This window comes from Littorina saxatilis, linkage group LG14 (genome assembly GCF_037325665.1).
Source record: "Littorina saxatilis isolate snail1 linkage group LG14, US_GU_Lsax_2.0, whole genome shotgun sequence".
Taxonomy (NCBI): domain Eukaryota; kingdom Metazoa; phylum Mollusca; class Gastropoda; order Littorinimorpha; family Littorinidae; genus Littorina; species Littorina saxatilis.
This window is the reverse complement of record NC_090258.1, coordinates 2,440,047-2,461,878: the sequence shown is the minus strand read 5'-3', so window position 1 is coordinate 2,461,878 and position 21,832 is coordinate 2,440,047. Positions and strand designations below refer to the sequence as shown.

At 42.0% G+C, this 21,832-nt stretch overlaps 2 protein-coding genes across 3 annotated transcripts in view; both read left to right on the top strand.

Annotated features, from left to right (window-relative positions):
• Positions 1-6,323, top strand: part of LOC138946892 (programmed cell death 6-interacting protein-like) — a 32,942-nt gene extending 26,619 nt beyond the window's left edge. For both annotated transcript variants that reach the window (XM_070318287.1, XM_070318286.1), the window contains one exon: positions 35-6,323. In XM_070318287.1, coding sequence (XP_070174388.1) covers positions 35-375 — 341 coding nt within the window. In that variant the 3' untranslated portion in view covers positions 376-6,323. The remainder of the gene's footprint in view (positions 1-34) is intronic.
• A 4,220-nt stretch (positions 6,324-10,543) lies between these two features.
• LOC138946889 (multidrug resistance-associated protein 1-like) overlaps positions 10,544-21,832 on the top strand; it is a 53,233-nt gene continuing 41,944 nt past the window's right edge. The window contains exons 1-11 of the mRNA XM_070318284.1: positions 10,544-10,666; positions 13,251-13,461; positions 14,079-14,261; positions 14,807-14,920; positions 15,361-15,489; positions 15,815-15,946; positions 17,597-17,658; positions 17,856-17,993; positions 19,628-19,924; positions 20,044-20,224; positions 20,681-21,001. Coding sequence (XP_070174385.1) covers positions 13,384-13,461; positions 14,079-14,261; positions 14,807-14,920; positions 15,361-15,489; positions 15,815-15,946; positions 17,597-17,658; positions 17,856-17,993; positions 19,628-19,924; positions 20,044-20,224; positions 20,681-21,001 — 1,635 coding nt within the window. The 5' untranslated portion in view covers positions 10,544-10,666; positions 13,251-13,383. The remainder of the gene's footprint in view (positions 10,667-13,250; positions 13,462-14,078; positions 14,262-14,806; positions 14,921-15,360; positions 15,490-15,814; positions 15,947-17,596; positions 17,659-17,855; positions 17,994-19,627; positions 19,925-20,043; positions 20,225-20,680; positions 21,002-21,832) is intronic.

The following is a 21,832-nucleotide window of genomic DNA, read 5'->3' as shown; positions in this document are numbered from 1 at the left end:
TCACACAACCTGAACACTCCGTCCTTACTTGCAGGTGGTTATGGCGGTGGATGGGGTGCAGCACCCAACGCTCCCAACGCTCCCTACCCCACCAACCCAGCAGGCGGCTACCCCATGCCGGCTATGCCCGGCGGCTACAGCTCATACAACCCGTACATGCAGTACCCCCAGCAACAACCGCCCCAGTACGGTCAGGGCTACCAGCAGCCAGGAGGCCTTCCCTACCCAGCTAATCCTCAGGGCTACCCGGGGCAACAGCAGGGATACCCGGGCCAACAACAGGGCTACCCGGGCCAACACCCACCCTACCCGCAACAAGGCGGGTACCAGTACCCCGGTGCGCCCCCCTACCCGCAACAACCCCAGTATCGATAAGAAAAAGTTTTGTCAACTTATGGTTTTTTGTTTGTTCTCGCCTCCCCCATGCGACGAAAGAGAAACTGTTACATTCAGCTCCTGGGTTTCTTTCCCAACAACCCCCGAGTGTCCATTAACTGTTACATACAGCTCCTGGGTTTCTTTCCCAACAACCCCCGAGTGTCCATTAACTGTTACATACAGCTCCTGGGTTTCTTTCCCAACAACCCCCGAGTGTCCATTAACTGTTACATACAGCTCCTGGGTTTCTTTCCCAACAACCCCCGAGTGTCCATTAACTGTTACATACAGCTCCTGGGTTTCTTTCCCAACAACCCCCGAGTGTCCATTAACTGTTACATACAGCTCCTGGGTTTCTTTCCCAACAACCCCCGAGTGTCGATTAACTGTTACATACAGCTCCTGGGTTTCTTTCCCAACAACCCCCGAGTGTCGATTAACTGTTACATACAGCTCCTGGGTTTCTTTCCCAACAACCCCCGAGTGTCGATTAACTGTTACATACAGCTCCTGGGTTTCTTTCCCAACAACCCCCGAGTGTCCATTAACTGTTTTGTGCACTTCTGATATTTTTTTTTCTTTCCTCCCCGACGCGACGAAAGAGAAACTGTTTCATACAACTCGTCAATTTATTTCTCCTCTGCATGCATGAAGACATGGGAAATCTGGGAGCTAGTTCTTGTCTTCTGTCTTGGATCCCAGTCCTTGTTTTAAGGTTTTTTTTAAATCAGTGAAATGTGAAAAGATTTTGTTGTTCATCCATTCCCCACACACTGTCGTCTCCCTCTACCCCATCTTCCCCCTTTTTTGTGTGTGTTTTGTTGTTGTTGTATTCCAGACACAGACACTCTAACACACAATCATTATTCCCCCCCCCCCCCCTTTATTTTTATTTTTTTAAATTGTATTTGTTTATCCTGACAGAGACACTGTTACACACAACTCTTTGCCTTCACTAAAGTCAGCAGTGCCACTATCCACAAAACGATTCTGCTGCCCCCCCCCCCCCCCCCCCCCCCATGCACACCCAAGTTGCACTTTGTATTTGCTTTTTTTTTTTTTTTTTTTACTTTTCCTGATAAAAAAAATCAGACTCTCTTACACACAACTTGTGTTTTGTCAGCACCTTGGTCCCATGTTTGTCTTCAACTCAAGAACAAAGGTTGAAACCTTGAAGTCTGTCTCGCGCACAAGGGACTTGTATTCATTGCATGCTCTGTTTCAAAACCATATTGCAGAACCAGACATGCTAAGAACTCATTGCTCTGAAGATAATTGTTTTGCAGATGGATCATTCAGCTTTGTAAATGTTTATGATGGCCAAGAAAATATTATAGAAGTTGCTGGAAATGATACTGCATTTGGCATTTTTTTACCTACCTGAGTAATCGGTGAGTCTTTGTACTGAGCAGTGTCCGTTTGTCCATCCTTGGACAAAAAAAAGTGAGGTTGAGGTTATCTCCCATGAGTTTCAAGCTAGAGCTTAGAAACGTTGCACACTTCTGGGGTTTGATGATCTCCCAACGTACATGGGAGCTCAGTGTTTGTTGTGACGCTAAGATCGTGTTTACAAGTTGACTCACCTTTAAGGAATACAAGGCCTATACAGACAGAGTTATTTCCCTTTCCCAAAAGAATTGTGCAATCCAACTTGTACTTGTGATTTCTTGTTATTCACAGTGATTGTAATGTCAACAGTTTATGTCTGACAACAGTAAGTAATGAAGTGATACTTCGTAACGAGAAAGAAGAAAGAACCTGTGAATCTGAGTTTCTCCAACCAAACTGTGATGTCAACCTTACTTTTCACCATTCATGATTATTCATTCATTATCATTAATTATCATAATTGAATTCTCACTTCATCCAGAAGCTGTGCAAATACAGACTTCGTGAGAAAACAAGAAACTTTGATCACATTCTAACGATGGAAGGGTTGTGGTTGACAATTATACTTTTGATTCACAGACTTTTTGAGAACGCAAGAAACTTTGATCACATTCTAACGATGGAAGGGTTGTGGTTGACAATTATACTTTTGATTCACAGACTTTTTGAGAACGCAAGAAACTTTGATCACATTCTAACGATGGAAGGGTTGTGGTTGACAATTATACTTTTGATTCACAGACTTTGTGAGAACGCAAGAAACTTTGATCACATTCTAACGATGGAAGGGTTGTGGTTGACAATTATACTTTTGATTCACAGGTTGTGCACTACAGTGGAACCTCCTGTTTAAGACCGCCCAATTTAAGACTTCCTCCTGTTCAAGACCCTCCTTTCTCAGATGTTCTGTTCATAACCTGTGTAAATTGGCTCCATGTTAAGTCTCCCTCCCTTTCAAGCCCTGACTGTGTTAGATTTATGAAGGTGATAAAAGGAGGTTCCAGTGTACTGCAGTGCAGCCTACGTACCTTCTGTTTTAAGACTCTCCGTTCTAACACTGAGCCCCACATTCTGACTTCTGTGTCGATAATATTTACCTCTGTCTCTTCTTCTTGTCGTTCGCTGGCGTGCATTTCGGACTGTCGACATTTCATTTTGCGATTTGCGTAGATCTGTGGTTGGTTAAGGTGCGCCTGTTGACCCAGATCCTCCGACTTCAGCCCTTAGGTTTCTTTCAGGGTTACCCCGCCCTTAGTTCCTGGCTCAAAAACTTAACCCTGGGAACACATGGGGGATTTCTTACCGGGGGTCCCACCCCGGGGCTAGAGATGTTAATGCGGCTCTTACTCACATGGTATAACCGTCATCGGACATGTAGGGCATTTTTTGGGGTAGTCAGTGCCATCTGCCAACCCACCCCGTCCTGGTAGAGACACCGCTAGTTGGTCCGGGACTGCTTATTCTATATTCGTTCCCCTATCCGCTACCTGGGGACCCGCCGTGTTGAGGATAGTCACCCCCCAACTGAATTGGAAGTAGTCTGTTCCCGGCACCTCTATCTCAAGACCGAACTTGCTGAGGTTTATGGAGATGTGGAGATAGAAGTTTGAACTGTCACTGTCCTTTCCCAATGAAAACCTTGAAACACGGGAGAAAAATTGGTCTTTAAAAGGAGAGAGAGAGAGAGTCTTGAAGTGAAGGTAAATTTACAGAGTTTATGAACACAAATTATTTGTTAAAAAGGTTCTTAAAAGGGTGGGGATCTTAAAAGGGTGGGGATCTTAAAAGGGTGGGGATCTTACAATTGGGGTCCACTGTGTGTGGTAACATCAGGTTGATCACCATGTGCTTTTCATGTTCAATCAGGTAGAAACAATGTTTGATTCATCATTGAGATACTCCGCCCATGCTGATTGCTTGAGATGCAACCAGCGTTAATAACTGCGAGTTGTGTGTATGTGTGTGTTTTTATGTGGATGTGTAAAATATGCGACATATTTTTTCTGTATCAGAAACTTCAAAACTATGTGTAGAAACTATTGCAATTCATTGTAGAACTTTGTTTTTGTTGTTTTCCGATTCTTAATTGAATGGGTGATTGTGGGAAACAAGTTGTTAGTTTTTTTCTGTCCCTTTGCTGAATGAGTGTTTGTGAAAAAACATGACGTGTTTGAATTGTTTTGATGATGATGCTTGAATTTAAGTTGTGAATATATAACTCTTTCCGTTTGAACTTCATTGAATCAGGCAGGTAACAATGTCTGTAAGTTGTTGTTTTTTAGATAAATGCCTTTTCTGTTTGTTTTTTCTTGATGATAATGATTTCTTGCACTTTCAGCATTAAGATACTGGAAGATTTTGTCGTATAATCATTTTTGTTTTTACATGAAACTGTACAATCAATACTTTTTCTCCCTCAAAGAACAAAAAGAGAGAGCATTTTAGTAATGAATAACTCTAAAACCAATAACTTTTTTGTGAACTTTGAAGTTTGTGTGTGCTGGTGTTGCTTATTGATTTCATTTCTTTTAATTCTGTTTCTGTTTTTTTGTGGGGGAATTTTCCTTTCCATTTGATTCAAAGAATGTTTTTGTAATGTTGTTGAATGTACAAAAGGCATTGTGATCTTTAGAATGTTCGTTGTTTGATGGTTTATTTTTCTGGATACATGTATTTTGAAACAAGAAAAATGATTATTGGTCTCTGATTATAGTGTCAAAGTGTTTGTGTGTTGGTTTGCTTGTTGTGTGTTTGTTTGTTTGTCCTTGACTCATTTTTGGTAGACCTTAGTTTGTTCACAAGTTTGTGCAAACGTTAATTGTTTTGCTTTGACTGCATTGTAAATACTCATTTGCCTGAAATTAGATGTTCTTGTTGGTACTGATTTCTATTGTGTTGTACAAATTAGAGGAAAGCACAAAATCTAGCTATAATTTGCATTCGATTTTGATTGCTTGTTTGAGTTTTCAATAGAGCTAGAGGTGTGCCTAATGAGTGATAAAAACAGATTTTTCAACATCTGCAGTTTCGAGGACTAAATAATGTTGTAGTTGTGATTTAGCCTAGGACAGCATCAGTCTTGATCAGAAGGACGCTTGACAAAATTGGTCATTCAAACACAACCAGCATTACCACATTTCATTGAGAGTTAAAAAAAAACCTGAAATTTGTCACAGATTGTCTATGATTTTAGATTTTCTATTTGACTGTTGCATGTAGTTTGAATATGGACAAGAGAGTCGTTACACCTCATCGTTTTTATGTCTAGGATCCCGTGTCACTGTCAAACTGTTCCAGGCTCTAGCTGTCACAACAATAATACAGTGGAACCCCCCATTTAAGACCTCCAAAATCTGAAAAATCAAGGTCTGAAAAAGGAGGATCAGTCTTAAAATGTTCACAGGATATGAGCAGAAAATCTGAAAAATCAAGGTCTGAAAAAGGAGGGTCAGTCTTAAAATGTACACAGGATATGAGCAGAAAATCTGAAAAATCAAGGTCTGAAAAAGGAGGAGTCTTAAATGCACGGGTCTTACATGAGAGGTTCGACTGTACCTGCTAACATTCTTCATTGCTGGAGTTTTTGTTTCATTGTTTTTGTTTAGTCAATGTTTGTAAAGATTTTAGTCAAGCAGTATGTAAGAAATGTTAAGTCCTTTGTACTGGAAACTTGCATTCTCCCAGTAAGGTCATATATTGTACTACGTTGCAAGCCCCTGGAGCAATTGTTTGATTAGTGCTTTTGTGAACAAGAAACAATTAACAAGTGGCTCTATCCCATCTCCCCCCTTTCCCCGTCGCGATATAACCTTGAACGGTTGAAAACGACGTTAAACACCAAATAAAGAAAGAAGGAAAGATTGTTTTTGTTGTTGTTTTTGCTCGTTTTTCTTGCATAAACGGGCGTTTCTGTCATTGCACTCATACAAGACTTGGTCGTGTGTCCACAAACCTTTGTAGGGGAACAGTTTCCTTTCACCAGTTGATGCTGAAAATCATACATAATGGTGGTGGCTTGTGATGCTGTCAGAATATTGTTATTTTTCTCTTTTTGTACTTAAAGAGCTATGCATGATTGTATGTTCTTTTCTTTTTACCCCCAGTTTATAAGAAAATCTTGACAACAGTCGTAAACACCAAGGCTATGTGTTTGTGTTGTTGGCTGTAATGCAGAATGACTTGAATATAATTAGTTCATCTTGGTGTATCTAAAATGTGCACAGCAACGCGTTTGTGCTCATTAGGGCCTGCCCTGTTAGTCTTTAAGTGTCTACTCATTTTGCATCATAACGCCCATCTTCCCTGACAATAAATTATTTCTCTGTTGTGAATATTATTGTTTCTTCATTATTATTTCATGTGTTAATAACGCTCCTGCCTCCCCCAGAAAAGATGTAATTTACAAACTAATTTTTTTTTTCAGTTGTCCTTTTTGTTATGTTTGTCTTCTTTAAGTAATGTTGTACAGTTTGATTTTCTTGCATTTTAAACGTCTGGGATGTATATATTATAAGCTATAGTGAAATTTATGCAAAATAAAATCTATTGAAATGTGATTGGTTATTGCTGTTGTTTCTTTCCTATTAAAACAATAATACGCATGCATGCAGACATGTACACGCACGCACACACACGCATGCATACATTTACACACACATGCATGCATGCTAGCTCGCACACGCACACAAACACAAAGATCGACAGCTGTCTAGTTCTTTGGACGAGAAGGATAAAAGTGTACTTCACAAATCTTTTCAGCTATGCCTGAAAGTCGGGTTAACACTGGTACCCTACCAACACAACTTGCATCGATCTCGAATAGCAATATCAGCTGAAGAAACGATAACAAAATAACCAACCAACCAACCAACCCCTACCAAAGGTTAACTTTCGTGGTTTTGTGTGGGGTACAAGTACATTAATTTCTTTACCAGAAAACATAATCTGTAATGACCCCAAAAGCACACAGCAATAATGAGATGAAGGTCAGAGGTTGGGTGTGATGATGAATACAGGAGTGTGGGGTGTGCTTGCGAATGTTTCACGGTCATTACCACGATCTCTCTCTCTCTCTCTCTCTCTCTCTCTCTCTCTCTCTCTCTCTCTCTCTCTCTCTATCTCTCTCCGTCTCTCTCTCTCTCCGTCTCTCTCTCTCTCTCTCTCTCTCTCTCTCTCTCTCTCCCTCTCTATGTGTGTGTGTGCATGTGTGTGTGTGTGTGTGTGAGTTTATGTGTGCATGTGTGTGTGTATACGTGGTTGTGGATGTGTGTGTGTGTGTATGTGCGCAGTCTTTGCTTTCGTTTACAATTATTCTCTGTATATGTTCCAAGGACAGGTTGGAAGATTAGGCTAAGCCTAAAACCTTTATCCTTATGTAATAAAGTTCTGAGTTCTGAGTTCTCTCTCTGTCTCACTCTCTCTCTCTCACTCTCTCTCTCTTTCTCTCTCTCTCTCTCTCTCTCTCTCTCTCTCTCTCTCTGTCAGTCTCCCTCTCTCTCTCTCTCTGTCTCTCTCTCTCTCTCTCTCTCTGTCTCTGTCTCTCTCTCTGTCTCTGTCTCTCTCTCTGTCTCTCTCTGTCTCTGTCTCTCTCTCTGTCTCTCTCTCTGTCTCTCTCTATCTCTCTGTGTCTCACTCTCTCTCTCCCTCTCTCTCTCCCTCTCTCTCTCTCCCTCTCTCTCTCCCTCCCTCTCTCTCTCCCTCCCTCCCTCTCTCTCTCACTCTCTCTCTCTCCCTCCCCCCGTGTAAAGACTGGACTGATTTATGAAACTGTATGATCTGATAAATAAAGGGCAGTAAGCGCTCTAAAGGCAAACGACAAGAGTAATAGAGTAAGCGAGAGTTATACGGAACCTTTCTCCTGGCACCTGAGAGAATAACAAGCATTGAAATGAACAAGCGACTTTCATCCTCATTTTTACATTTAGTCAAGTTTTGACTAAATGTTTTAACGTAGAGGGGGAATCGAAACGAGGGTCGTGGTGTATGTGCGTGCGTGCGTGCGTGTGTGTGTGTGTGTGTGTGTGTGTGTGTGTGTGTGTGTGTGTCTGTGTGTGTGTGTAGAGCGATTCAGACTAAACTACTGGACCGATCTTTATGAAATTTGACATGAGAGTTCCTGGGTATAAAATCCCCAGACGTTTTTTTTTCATTTTTTTGATAAATGTCTTTTATGACGTCATATCCGGCTTTTCGTGAAAGTTGAGGCGGCCCTGTCACGCTCTCATTTTTCAACCAAATTGGTTGAAATTTTGGTCAAGTAATCTTCGACGAAGCCCGGACTTCGGTATTGCATTTCAGCTTGGTGGCTTAAAAATTAATTAATGACTTTGGTCATTAAAAATATGAAAATTGTAAAAAAAAAATAAAAATTTATAAAACGATCCAAATTTACGTTCATCTTATTCTCCATCATTTTCTGATTCCAAAAACATATAAATATGTTATATTTGGATTAAAAACAAGCTCTGAAAATTAAATATATAAAAATTATTATCAAAATTAAATTGTCGAAATCAATTTAAAAACACTTTCATCTTATTCCTTGTCGGTTCCTGATTCCAAAAACATATAGATATGATATGTTTGGATTAAAAACACGCTCAGAAAGTTAAAACAAAGAGAGGTACAGAAAAGCGTGCTTTCCTTCTTAGCGCAACTACTACCCCGCTCTTCTTGTCAATTTCACTGCCTTTGCCATGAGCGGTGGACTGACGATGCTACGGTCTTGCTGAAAAATGGCATTGCGTTCAGTTTCATTCTGTGAGTTCGACAGCTACTTGACTAAATGTTGTATTTTCGCCTTACGCGACTTGTTTCTTTTTCTTTTTTAAACAATGATTTCTCTTATCCTGTTTGACAAATTGAATTTATGTTCTTTTATGCTAAGAACTTGCTTTTGCTTCCAAATGTGTACACAGTCAAATAGCCCCTTTACTGGATGTCTTGGGCCAGCCCCATCTCATGCACAAAGGTGCCTCAACTGTGCATAATTGCATCGTCACAGTAGATTTTACGGACGAAACATCTGCTCATCATTTCACTCATGTATGTGTGTCTGACACGATTCTCAAAGGGATGTTATCCGTATGGACAAAGCATCAGCGATCTGTAATTCAGTCAAATGATCATGATATAATGATATGTTCGAAGACTTGTTTTTTTAGGTGTATGCATTACATTAATTTCCTTACTAGGGCAAAGAAGACACTCCGCGATCTGTTTATACAGTCGGGACACGCGTTAGTAATGAAACGTTCTTTTCTCAACTCTGGAACAAACTCACGCTACGCTCTTTAAACTGTAAGTATATAATGCAAGTAAAACATAAAAACAAAACCAACCATCCTCCCAACCAACCAACCAACCAACCAACCAAAAAAGAAAAAGAAAAACAAGTCGCGTAAGGCGAAAATACAACATTTAGTCAAGTAGCTGTCGAACTCACAGAATGAAACTGAACGCAATGCAACGCAGCAAGACCGTATACTCGTAGCATCGTCAGTCCACCGCTCATGGCAAAGGCAGTGAAATTGACAAGAAGAGCGGGGTAGTAGTTGCGCTGAGAAGGATAGCACGCTTTTCTGTACCTCTCTTCGTTTTAACTTTCTGAGCGTGTTTTCAATCCAAACATATCATATCTATATGTTTTTGGAATCAGGAACCGACAAGGAATAAGATGAAAGTGTTTTTAAATTGATTTCGAAAATTTAATTTTGATCATAATTTTTATATTTTTAATTTTCAGAGCTTGTTTTTAATCCAAATATAACATATTTATATGTTTTTGGAATCAGAAAATGATGGAGAATAAGATGAAAGTAAATTTGGATCGTTTTATAAAAAAAAAATTTTCTTAGAATTTTCACATTTTTAATGACCAAAGTCATCAATTAATTTTTAAGCCACCAAGCTGAAATGCAATACCGAAGTCCGGGCTTCGTCGGAGATTACTTGACCAAAATGTCAACCAATTTGGTTGAAAAATGAGAGCGTGACAGTGCCGCCTCAACTTTCACGAAAAGCCGGATATGACGTCATCAAAGACATTTATCAAAAAAATGAAAAAAACATCTGAGGATATCATACCCTTGAACTCTCATGTCAAATTTCATAAAGATCGGTCCAGTAGTTTAGTCTGAATCGCTCTACACACACACGCAGACACACACACATACACCACGACCCTCGTCTCGATTCCCCCCTCTATGTTAAAACCTTTAGTCAAAACTTGACTAAATGTAATGATAATATGTTTGACTGCTGTCAGGGACGAAAATGTAGGACGGAGCGAAACAAAGACAGAGTGCACGGAGACTTGCAGACTGCAAATAATATTACCCAAACACAAACAGACTAGTGATTATATTTATGTTCAAAGTATTAAACTATAGATGACATGATTGAGGAATATGATACAATACCCTAACACAGCGCTTACACTTTGGATAATTGAATGTTTAAACATTATTCCTTGTGTGGTCACATTATTTAAAACCCCAAACCTAATTGTATAGATCTTGAGGCGATTTGGGACCGAGTTTACGCGAGCGTGTGTGTGTGTGCGTGTGCGTGTGTGCGTGTGTTCGGGCGTGCGTGCGGGTATGTGTGTGTGTGTGTGTACGTGTGTGTTTGGAGAGTATCCCTTTAACCCCTCCGCTAACTATGCCACGTTAACGTCAGAACAGGCTAACATCTCATCCTCTTAGACTGACTGGGGATATTCACTAATGTGTGTGAAGATGATACTGCGCATGTTATTTCCTCGACGTAGCCCATGCAACGAGTCACGGGGTAATTTCAACTCGAAGTGATAGCACGTACGTAGTATGACGCTGATACACCCTGTGTGACGTGCCCTCGCTTCAGGTACTCGTCTTCGTGGTGCAATGGAAAATCACTGGTAGGTCTTATTTGATTTCCCCCTTTGCTTTTCATTAACCCAAGACAATAACAGAGTTCTAAACAACAAAGTGACTGTGGGTAAGATTAACACAGTTTAAAACAAAATTCTGTTGTCACCAATACAAGAACAGCACGTAAGGAAAGAGTTGTAAACCTGACACGGTTAACATGTTCTTCGGCAAATGAAGTTTACTGTGTGCAGAGTAAACCTGAATGTAAGTACTTTCAAAGACTAATGTGAAGAGTCAAACCCGCTCATTGCAGGAGCTTCATATTAATGTCTGCAATGAAAGTTATCTTTATTCTTTGAGAAGAGTTGTAAACCTGACATAAAACGGGTACCATGTTCTTCGGTAAATGAAGTTGACTGTGTGCAGAGTCAAATTGTATTTAAGTACTTTCAGGGACTACTGTTAAGAGTCTAATTGTATTTAAGTACTTTCAGGGACTACTGTTAAGAGTCTAATTGTATTTAAGTACTTTCAGGGACTACTGTTAAGAGTCTAATTGTATTTAAGTACTTTCAGGGACCACTGTTAAGAGTCAAACCTGCTCATTGCACGAGCTTCACATGAACGACTGCATTGAACGTTGAATCTTGATTCTCGTTTAAACAATTGTGTACGGTCATCACAGATTGTACGGTCATCACAGATTGTACGGTCATCACAGATTGTACGGTCATCACAGATTGTACGGTCATCACAGATTGTACGGTCATCACAGATCTGTCAAGGTTTTACATGGATGACAACCTTTCTTCTTCTGGGACAAAACTTCTACAGCTTGTTTGCTTTCTGGGAAAAGTTCGCACTTTTGGAGAGAAAAAATCACACTGTTAGTGGCACCAATGTCGATCTGTAACATTAATTCAGAAACGAATCCCACTCTGCTCCTGTGTTAACGTTTGGTTCATGTTTAAAACGTATAATCCGGCATGGGCAGATGTGTCGTGGTGAACGTGATAGTTAAAGGCACAGTAAGCCTCCCGTAAACCATCACAGATACGGTCAGGCTTTTACACACAGTACAAACACCCTTTCATTTAAACACTCACCGACTGAGAACATCCTAGGTGCCCTCCGTAAAGAGCGAACAATTTTCAAAGAATTTATTTTTGCGTGGTTTATCTTACCCCTGAGCCATCGTGAATCCGTGTGATCCAGTTTCCCTTTTTCACAATGTAGTCGTCAGTTAGTTATTTGAATGCGACTCGATGTGAGCTTATTTACAATAGCACGTTTTTATGCACGAAACAAACGGCTGTGGTTCACAAGAACTCTAGCGATGGCTTTTGACTGTTGAGAGGAACGGCGATATGCATGATAAACTGTCGTCTGCTACGACCCTTGCGTGACCCTGCTTCCGGGCTTTTCTTTTTTCAAACTTTCACAACTTCGAATTGTACTGATCTTGTCTTGATGAAAAAACAATTCTTTTATGATTAAAGAATGTTTGTGTAACAAGCTGTCAATTTATTATTTAGATTTTAAAAGTTAGGTCTAGCGCAAAAACGCACCACGGTCCAAAAACATTTTGATAATCATCGATTCACGGCTATCGCCAGTTTACATCGATAGAATGAGACCCGAAGGGAAGTAACTCATGTTTGACCTGAGTTCAGGATGGGTCCAAATTAAAAGTGTTCGAGACAATCTGCAAAATTAATTCTTTAAAAATTGCTCGCTCTTTACGTAGGGCACCTAGGATGTTCCCGTTTGGTGAGCGTTCAAATGGAAGGGTGTTTGTACTGTGTGTAAAAGCCTGACAGTATCTGTGATGGTTTACGGGAGGCTTACTGTCCGGGCGTGATTTCCGGTATCATAACAGCCGTCCAGCACCAAAACGAGGCGCCATTGTTGTAGCAGCCCAAGTCCACGAAAATAAATTCTTTGAAAATTTCTCACGCTCGACAGAAAGCAGCCAGGATGTTCTCGTTCGGTGAGCGTTCAAATGGAAGTATGCGTGTACTGTATGTAGACGCTCGGGGAGCTCTGTGATGGTTTACGGGAGGCTTACTGTGCCTTTAACTGGGAAATGAAGTATCCTTAATATTTACACGATGTTGGAAAATCACCGTGTCGTGTTTGTGTGGGCTGAGAAAGGATGAATACTCTTAATTGTATTGAGACAAACGTTCCCCACGTGACATTAGGCCAAAAAAAAAAATAGGTCTGTTTACGGTAACCCGACCGACCCTATTTTTTTCGCGCGACCCTAGACTTTTTTTTGGCATTTGGGGAAAAAAAAAAAAAAAATCTTGTTTTTTTGGCAAAATAACGTAAAAATATGGTTTTTTGGAAAAAAAAAAAAAAAAAAAAAATCCCGACCTACCGACCCTATTTTTTGGGCCTATGTTACCGTAAACAGACCTCTTTTTTTTGCCTTATAGGCCAGTCACTCGCGAGGGATGTGTCTCAAACACGTGGACAAGGAGCACATGGAAAAGTTTGCCTCGATACAAAAGCAAGAATATTCACTCTTTCACAACCTATACGAACCCGACAGAGTTATGTCCGGAGTTCGTCTAGTCCAACAATATTACTTTGCTCCTCGACCCAGTGTCTGAATATCTCCAACAGATTAGATAAATAGTATCTGCGATCCCAAATGAGTCATTCGCCTCAGCAAACTTCAAGCGACAATCTTCTGTGGAACTGGAAACCCAGCGAATGTGAAAACAGCTAACACCAGACAACTTCTGCAAGGGAAGACATGGCTGCCAACACTACAGTGGTCGTGAACTCGCCGCAACTGACTGGCTTGGACGCCTTCTGCGGGGAGGTCTTCTTTGTGAGTTCATTTATTCTAACTTTTTATTATGAATATGAGAGTTTGATATGTAATATGTGTGCGTATTTGATTCAAACACCTCTTAGAACAAGTACCAGGAATTGACCATCGTAACACATAATTTCCGAATGTGTAGAAAACCTAGGACATGACACCATTTTAACAATTTCAAAATGTTATGATGTTTAAAGCTGCTTGTACACGAGTGTGTGTGTGTGTGTGTGTGTGTGTGTGTGTATTTGTGTGTGTGTGTGTGTGTGTGTGTGTGTGTGTGTGTGTGTGTGTGTGTGTGCTTTAATTGTCATTACTCACAGAGTTTGCTTGAAAGAGAACCCAGCATGAGTGTTCAGCTTTGGATTGGGTTGTTTTAGCTGCATCTAACATCCATTGATAAATGGTTTTCAACTGTAGTAAATAAGTCACACACACTTTCATAAGATTGAATTAAGTTCAAAAGACGAATTCCGAAAATAACTCCGTCGGGTTTGGATGGGTTGTTGAAGAGTGAATACTCTTGCCAATATCTCTGACAAACATTGGAGGGGCCAATCACTAGCGAGGGATGTGTCGCAAACACGTGCTCCTTCCACGGAAACTGTAATTTTCATTTGTTACAGAACGAGTCTCTTCTACTCGACAACACATGGCCACAGTTCTCACAATGTTTCATCGACACCGTTGTTGTGTGGGTGACGTGTGGCTTTTTTTGGCTCGTGATGTCATGCTACGTGCGTCACGACATGACGTCATCGGAGATCAGAGAACCTCTTCCTTTCTCTGGACTCAACGCTGCAAAGTTTGTGAGTTGGGCTCCTGCATGATTTGATGGTTATTATTAGTTACAGAGACGTCTGATCGGTGTTTGGTTGACTGGGTAGCTTGGTGAGTGAGTGAGCGAGTATGTTGGCATGATGGACAATTTGACAGTTTGTAAAGTAAAAAGATGATTAAACTAGACATAGCTGGCTGGTCAGTCGCGGATCAGTAAATTCATGGCTCTATTTTCAAAACACTTGTTTTCTAGATTTGTTTTAATTCTATGCCAGCAGTAGATGGCCTGATGTCTTCATTTTAATGTAAGTCAAAATCGAGTGATCAAAAATAAGTGCGTGCGTGCGTGCGTGCGTGCGTGCGTGCGTGCGTGAATGCGCGCGTGTTTGCTTAGGCCCGGTAGTTGAGGGGGAAGAGCAATGGACTGGTGATCCTTCCAACGTTCGAATCCAGACCTTGAGGAATGCTCCAGACCTTGAGGAATGCTCCAGACCTTGAGGAATGCTCCAGAACTCGGCCATTCTGCCAGAATTGTAGGTGTCTAAAAGGAAATAATTTGTATGTGTGTTTTTAGTTCTGCTGCTCCAGCCTGGCTGTGTTGAACCTGGTGCTGTTACTCGACCGTGTGGGGGAGGGGGACAAGGGGGCGGCTGGTTACGTCGGTGACATCATCCGTCTGGTTACCATGGTAATTGAACGTTACATTGCAGCTAGGAAGAGTGCACCCGTACAAACATGATCACACAGACGGACAGGAAAGAACAAATAAAGAAACAAATGCTCAAAGATAACATCCACACGCATAGCTAGGGACAAGCAGACACAGACACGCATACAGACGCACACACGCAGAGACTAAAAAATAAAGAGAGAGAGATAGATAGAGAGAGAGAGATACAAATATACTTAACATTTTTCGGGCAAAACGCAGATTAATAATGTCTTGTGCATTCATCATCGTTGCATAATTATGGCGTTTTCAGCTATAGTTTTCGAGTCGTTGTGCTTTTGTTTGTTGAACTTTTCTGATTATCATAATTGTCAATTTCATGTTTCCGTCAGGCCAGGTTTGTTTCGTTAATATCTGAAAATGGTTTGTACATAATTATGATTATGTGTGCATCTTAGGCTGCTGCGGCACTGATGACGCAATACGAACGTCTTCACGGAATAAATACGTCATCGGTGTCGTTCATCTTCTGGTTCCTGAAGGTTGTGTTTGACGTCATTCCCATCTACACGCTCGTCATGCTGAAGGTCAGTGCAAGAAGCCCCTTACTGCATTCCATTGGGGGCAGTTAACCTTGCACTCTAAACTTAGCCCCCCCCCCCCCCCCTGTGTGTGTGTGTGTGTTGTGTGTTTGTGTGTGTGTGTGTGTGTGTGTGTGTGTGTGTGTAAGCGCGCGCGTGCGTGCTTGTGGGTATGTGTATTTATGTTGCGATTTTTATGTGTGTTTTTGTGTGCACGTGTCTGAGTGCGCGCATGCGTGCTAGTGTGTTTTGTGTGCGCGTGCGGGTATGAGCGCATGAGTATATATGTTGCGGTTCTATGTTCATCATTTTATCTTCCTTTCCCAACCAGGTGTATGACGGTGACGTGTTCAAGTTCGTGGTGTTCATTGCTGTGTACGTGCTTGAGATGGTGATGGTGGTGCTCTACTCATTCGCTGAGCACAGCACTGCATACAAGCGCGGATACAAACCTGTCGGCAAGGTAGGCTTGTTTGGTTGGTTGGTTGGTTGTTTCCTTGCTTTATATTGAAATGTTAGTTTCATTGTTTTTCTTTTATTTCATTTTTTTTTTTTTTTTTTTTTTTTTTTTTTTACGTGTGAATCCAGATAGGTAATACCCAGTAATGCAGATTTAGCATTGACGTCTTTCACGTATGTGCTTGTTTGATTGCAATTGTTTTTTTCTTATTCGGTCTCCAAGAGTGTAAGACGGCGTGAGCTTAAATTGTTTATCCTTGAGTCGTAGAGTTCGTTTGTTCGTTTGTGTCTTTTGCCTTGCCCTTGCCTTAATTATGCCGGTATTGTTAAGAGAACCACTCGAGTGCAGAGATACCCGGTAGATTTCTAAGAGACCGATAGATTTTACCGGGTAAAAAGTCAGTTTTGGCGTTCCATTTGTTTCGCTCGTGATGATCATTTATTTATTAATATCTGATACTGTTTTTTTTTTAGACAAGCTTTAAACAGAAGAAATGTGAACGAATGGAAAACCACAGAAAAGTAATATTGTAAATGCGGCTTTAAAATATACTCCCGTTTAAACCCTCATGTAAACAACTGTACAGGGTTTAGCATAGTATAATAATAATAATAATAATAATAATAATAATAATAATAATAATAAATGAGCATTTATATAGCGCAACATCATAACTTTACAATTATGCTCTTTGCGCTTGACACATTTCAAATTACAACACAGTTATACAAGCATTTACATCTACATTCATAGTCAACAACGCTTAATTAAAAGCATATACCATCAAACATACATTACAAAAAATTCTTCCACTAACTAAGTAATAAAAACATGAATAAAATAGGTAGTGAAAACAAGGAAATACCAACTGAATACCCTTAATCAAACAAAACATGTTATCAACAATACTTTCTTTACTTTCTTTTATTTGGTGTTTAACGTCGTTTTCAACCGTTCAAGGTTATATCGCGACGGATCAACAATACTGAAAACAGCCCTAGATGTTTATATACATTATCACATTAGCACTAAAGCAACAAATACACTACATGTAGCCTACTGATGGACTGAGAAAACAAAATCAGGGGTTGTATTTCTTGAAGAGGTGCGTTTTAAGTGCTCGTTTGAATGCTTGGGGTGACCAGAGTCTCTGGGGTGACTGAGAGTGGCGGATGTGAAAGGGGAGAGAATTCCATTGTGTGGGTGCGCAGAAAGTGAAAGTGCGTTGTCCGTATGTTTTGGTGTTGGTGTGTGGAATGGTGTTGGTGTGTGGATCAGTATATGAGCAGCCCTCGACTCGGACACACAAGAGAAATGTACATTCTGCCAGCTTTCTGTCCACATCAACATATTTTATTGAACTCATTTTGCGATTAACGCATGCATCTACGTATGAAATAAGTCAGAGGAAATACTTGTCGCCCCAGAAAGCAGAGAGGCTGTAGGCCCTATATTTTTGTTATATGCCCAAGAGCAAATTTGTGTGTGTTGAAAAGCCAATAAAAAAAATCAGTAGGCCTTACATGGCTAGGTCTATGCTGGTTTACGTGGTTATTTGCACAGGGATATGTCTTTAACGAACAAATATTAGACTGGGCCTGCAGCACAATTTGTTCGGGCAGCTTTTCTCACCTGCTTCTTTTCCCATTGCAGAACCCGTGCCCAGAGGTGACAGCGTCTTACCTGTCACAGATCACGTTCTTCTGGCTGGGCAAGTGAGTGATAAATACTATCCTAATAGAAATGCTATTGCCATAGCCTAGGCCTACACGTAAGCCTAGTTCTTGCGAATATGTCATTCTAATCAAAATTTAAAAAAGGTGTGCACATACGCTGACCTGGGATATCGAAAAATCCCCCAAGCGCGGACGGGATTCGATCCCATGACCCTATTCTATTTGTTTGCCGACAGACTGATGATCCTGGGCTACAAGCGAGACCTGAGAATGGAGGACCTGTGGGACCTCAACCCACGTGACGAGAGCGACACACTGGTGCCCAGGTTTGAGACGCTGTGGAGAGAGGAGGTGGACCGCTGTATGTCGAAAGGGTAAGTGATCGTGTGTGTGTGGGAGGGGGGTGTAGGGGGGTTGACTGTATGTGTGTGTGTCTGTGGGGGGGGGGGGGGGCTGTGTGTGTGTGTGTGTGTGTGTGTGAGGGTGTGTGTTTGGGTGGGGGGGGAGGAGGGCTGTGTGTGTGAGGGTGTGTGTGTGTGTGTGTGTGTGTGTGTGTGTACTTTTTGCTTTTACTATTTAATTAACACTGTGTTCAAAACAGGTTACAGAAAGGATGTGGGGTCATGTCAATGTAGAGTGTTCCTTGCGTGTTTTCAGTGTTGTGCGCGACGAGCCCTCAGTGTAGAGTGTTCCTTGCGTGTTTTCAGTGTTGTGCGCGACGAGCCCTCAGTGTAGAGTGTCCCTAGCGTGTTTTCAGTGTTGTGCGCGACGAGCCCTCAGTGTAGAGTGTTCCTAGCGTGTTTTCAGTGTTGTGCGCGACGAGCCCTCAGTGTATAGTGTTCCTAGCGTGTTTTCAGTGTTGTGCGCGACGAGCCCTCAGTGTAGAGTGTTCCTAGCGTGTTTTCAGTGTTGTGCGCGACGAGCCCTCAGTGTAGAGTGTTCCTTGCGTGTTTTTAGTGTTGTGCGCGACGAGCCCTCAGTGTAGAGTGTTCCTTGCGTGTTTTCAGTGTTGTGCGCGACGAGCCCTCAGTGTATAGTGTTCCTTGCGTGTTTTTAGTGTTGTGCGCGACGAGCCCTCAGTATAGAGTGTTCCTAGCGTGTTTTCAGTGTTGTGCGCGACGAGCCCTCAGTGTAGAGTGTTCCTAGCGTGTTTTCAGTGTTGTGCGCGACGAGCCCTCAGTGTAGAGTGTCCCTAGCGTGTTTTCAGTGTTGTGCGCGACGAGCCCTCGGTGTAGAGTGTTCCTTGCGTGTTTTCAGTGTTGTGCGCGACGAGCCCTCAGTATAGAGTGTTCCTTGCGTGTTTTTAGTGTTGTGCGCGACGAGCCCTCAGTGTAGAGTGTTCCTAGCGTGTTTTCAGTGTTGTGCGCGACGAGCCCTCAGTATAGAGTGTTCCTAGCGTGTTTTCAGTGTTGTGCGCAACGAGCCCTCAGTGTAGAGTGTTCCTTGCGTGTTTTCAGTGTTGTGCGCGACGAGTCCTCAGTATAGAGTGTTCCTTGCGTGTTTTTAGTGTTGTGCGCGACGAGCCCTCAGTGTAGAGTGTTCCTAGCGTGTTTTCAGTGTTGTGCGCGACGAGCCCTCAGTGTAGAGTGTTCCTAGCGTGTTTTCAGTGTTGTGCGCGACGAGCCCTCAGTGTAGAGTGTTCCTTGCGTGTTTTCAGTGTTGTGCGCGACGAGCCCTCAGTGTAGAGTGTCCCTAGCGTGTTTTCAGTGTTTTGCCTCGACGAGCCCTCAGTGTAGAGTGTTCCTAGCGTGTTTTCAGTGTTGTGCGCGACGAGCCCTCAGTGTAGAGTGTTCCTTGCGTGTTTTCAGTGTTGTGCGCGACGAGCCCTCAGTGTATAGTGTTCCTAGCGTGTTTTCAGTGTTGTGCGCGACGAGCCCTCAGTGTAGAGTGTCCCTAGCGTGTTTTCAGTGTTGTGCGCGACGAGCCCTCAGTGTAGAGTGTTCCTAGCGTGTTTTCAGTGTTGTGCGCGACGAGCCCTCAGTGTATAGTGTTCCTTGCGTGTTTTCAGTGTTGTGCGCGACGAGCCCTCAGTGTCATACAACAGGAGCGGCAGCCGGGTGACCAGCCCCGCCAAGCACAGTCGTGAGGAGGTCAATGAGAGGAGCTACCTGCGCGAGCCCAGGAACCAGGGGGTGCCCTCCTACACCGACTTCTTTGACCTATCCCCCCTCAACGTGTACCGCTTCAAGAACAGACCCTCCCTGTATCGGGTGCTGTGGAAACAGTTTGGCCGGCAGATGCAGATCTGTATCGTTCAGAAGTTGGTGTCCGATGTGGCTCTGATGATAGGGCCGATTATTCTGGGGTAAGTTGTCCGACATAGGTTTTGTTGAAAAATAACGCGTTTGACCATAATTATAAGACACATACATTGCAATCAAAGAGTTTACTAAACTTCATGATGTCACGTATTTCTCGTTCCAGAGCTCTGATCTCGTTTGTGACGACGAGAAAGCCCGAGAGAGAGTGGCAGGGCTACGTGTTGGCGCTGGGTCTGATGGTGGTGGGGATGACCAAGACTGTCTTCTTCGCTGTGTCTATGTACAAGAGCTGGCTGATTGGAATGCACTTCAGGGCTGTCCTCATCAGTGCCATCTACAACAAGGTCATTCTTGTCACTTGCACACACACAAACACAAATGCGCGCGCTCGCGCTAACGCACGCTCGCACGCACGAACGCACGCACCCACACTCGCACGCACACACACACACTCGCACGCACACACGCACGCGCGCACGCACACACACACATACACACACACACACACACACACACACACACACACACACACACACTATAGAGTTAAAAAGAGCAAACAGTTTGTTTTTTCATTGATAAAAAATGTTTTTTGTCAACGGTTGTTCTCTGAAAGACAACAATCATTCACAGAAAATGTCAGTTAACGAAAAATAATTCCTATTTAGATGTAAATTTGTAACCACACTCAGTATAAGCTTAGCTTGTTGGTTGGTCCCTTAATATGTACTGTATATATGCAACCCCATGTCCTTGGAATAAAACCTTGTTTAAATCAACAACACAATCCGTTAATGTTTCAGGCGATGCGCATCAGCAACGAAAGCAAGAAAAGCTACACCCAGGGAGACATCGTCAACCTGCAGTCCGTGGACGCCCAGCGCATTCAGGAGTTCATGATGAGGGTCTTCTTCGGCCTCACCACACCATTTCAGATCCTCATGGCTCTCGTCCTCATCTACGTGTATGTGGGTTACTCCGTCTTCACGGGGTTCGTCATCCTGGTCCTTCTAATGCCCTTCAACACGTACGTGGCTGGCTTGCAGCGGAAGTTCCAGGAGCGTAACTTGAGGTTCAAGGATATCCGGGTCAAACTCGTCAACGAGATTTTGAACGGGATGAAGGTAAGGTCAAAGTGAAAGTGTTGTACATTGAATTACGATACACTAAGTCTAATCTAATTGGAATATAAAGATTCTACGGATATCAGATTTTAATGTCAATGTGTTTACATAGGATTTCAAAGTGTATATTTGATTGATGACTTATCCGGGTCAAACTCGTCAACGGGAATTTGAACACAAGGTCAAAGTGTTATGTATTGAATTGAGATACACAATGTCTTATCTAATGTTTAATCGTTTTAATGTTATGCTTTTGTACGAAATCGTCTTGTGATTGCAGGACTAAAGACACATTTCAGTTTTGTAAAAACAGACAATAAAGTATTTGTTTCTTGTTCTTGTTCTTGTGTTCTTCTTGATAGAATAGTGGTCAATTTTAATTTTTCTTACATGAAATCAGAAGGAAACAAGTCGCGTAAGGCGAAAATACAATATTTAGTCAAGTAGCTGTCGAACTCACAGAATGAAACTGAACGCAATGCAACGCAGCAAGACCGTATACTCGTGGTCCACCGCTCACGGCATAGGCAGTGAAATTGACAAGAAGAGCGGGGTAGTGGTTACACTATGCTGCATAGCACGCTTTTCTGTACCTCTCTTCGTTTTAACTTTCTGAGCGTGTTTTTAATCCAAACATATCATATCTATATATTTTTGGAATCAGGAACCGACAAGGAATAAGATGAAAGTGTTTTTAAATTGATTTCGAAAAAAAAAATTTGATAATAATTTTTATATATTTAATTTTCAGAGCTTGTTTTTAATCCAAATATAACATATTTATATGTTTTTGGAATCAGCAAATGATGGAGAATAAGATAAACGTAAATT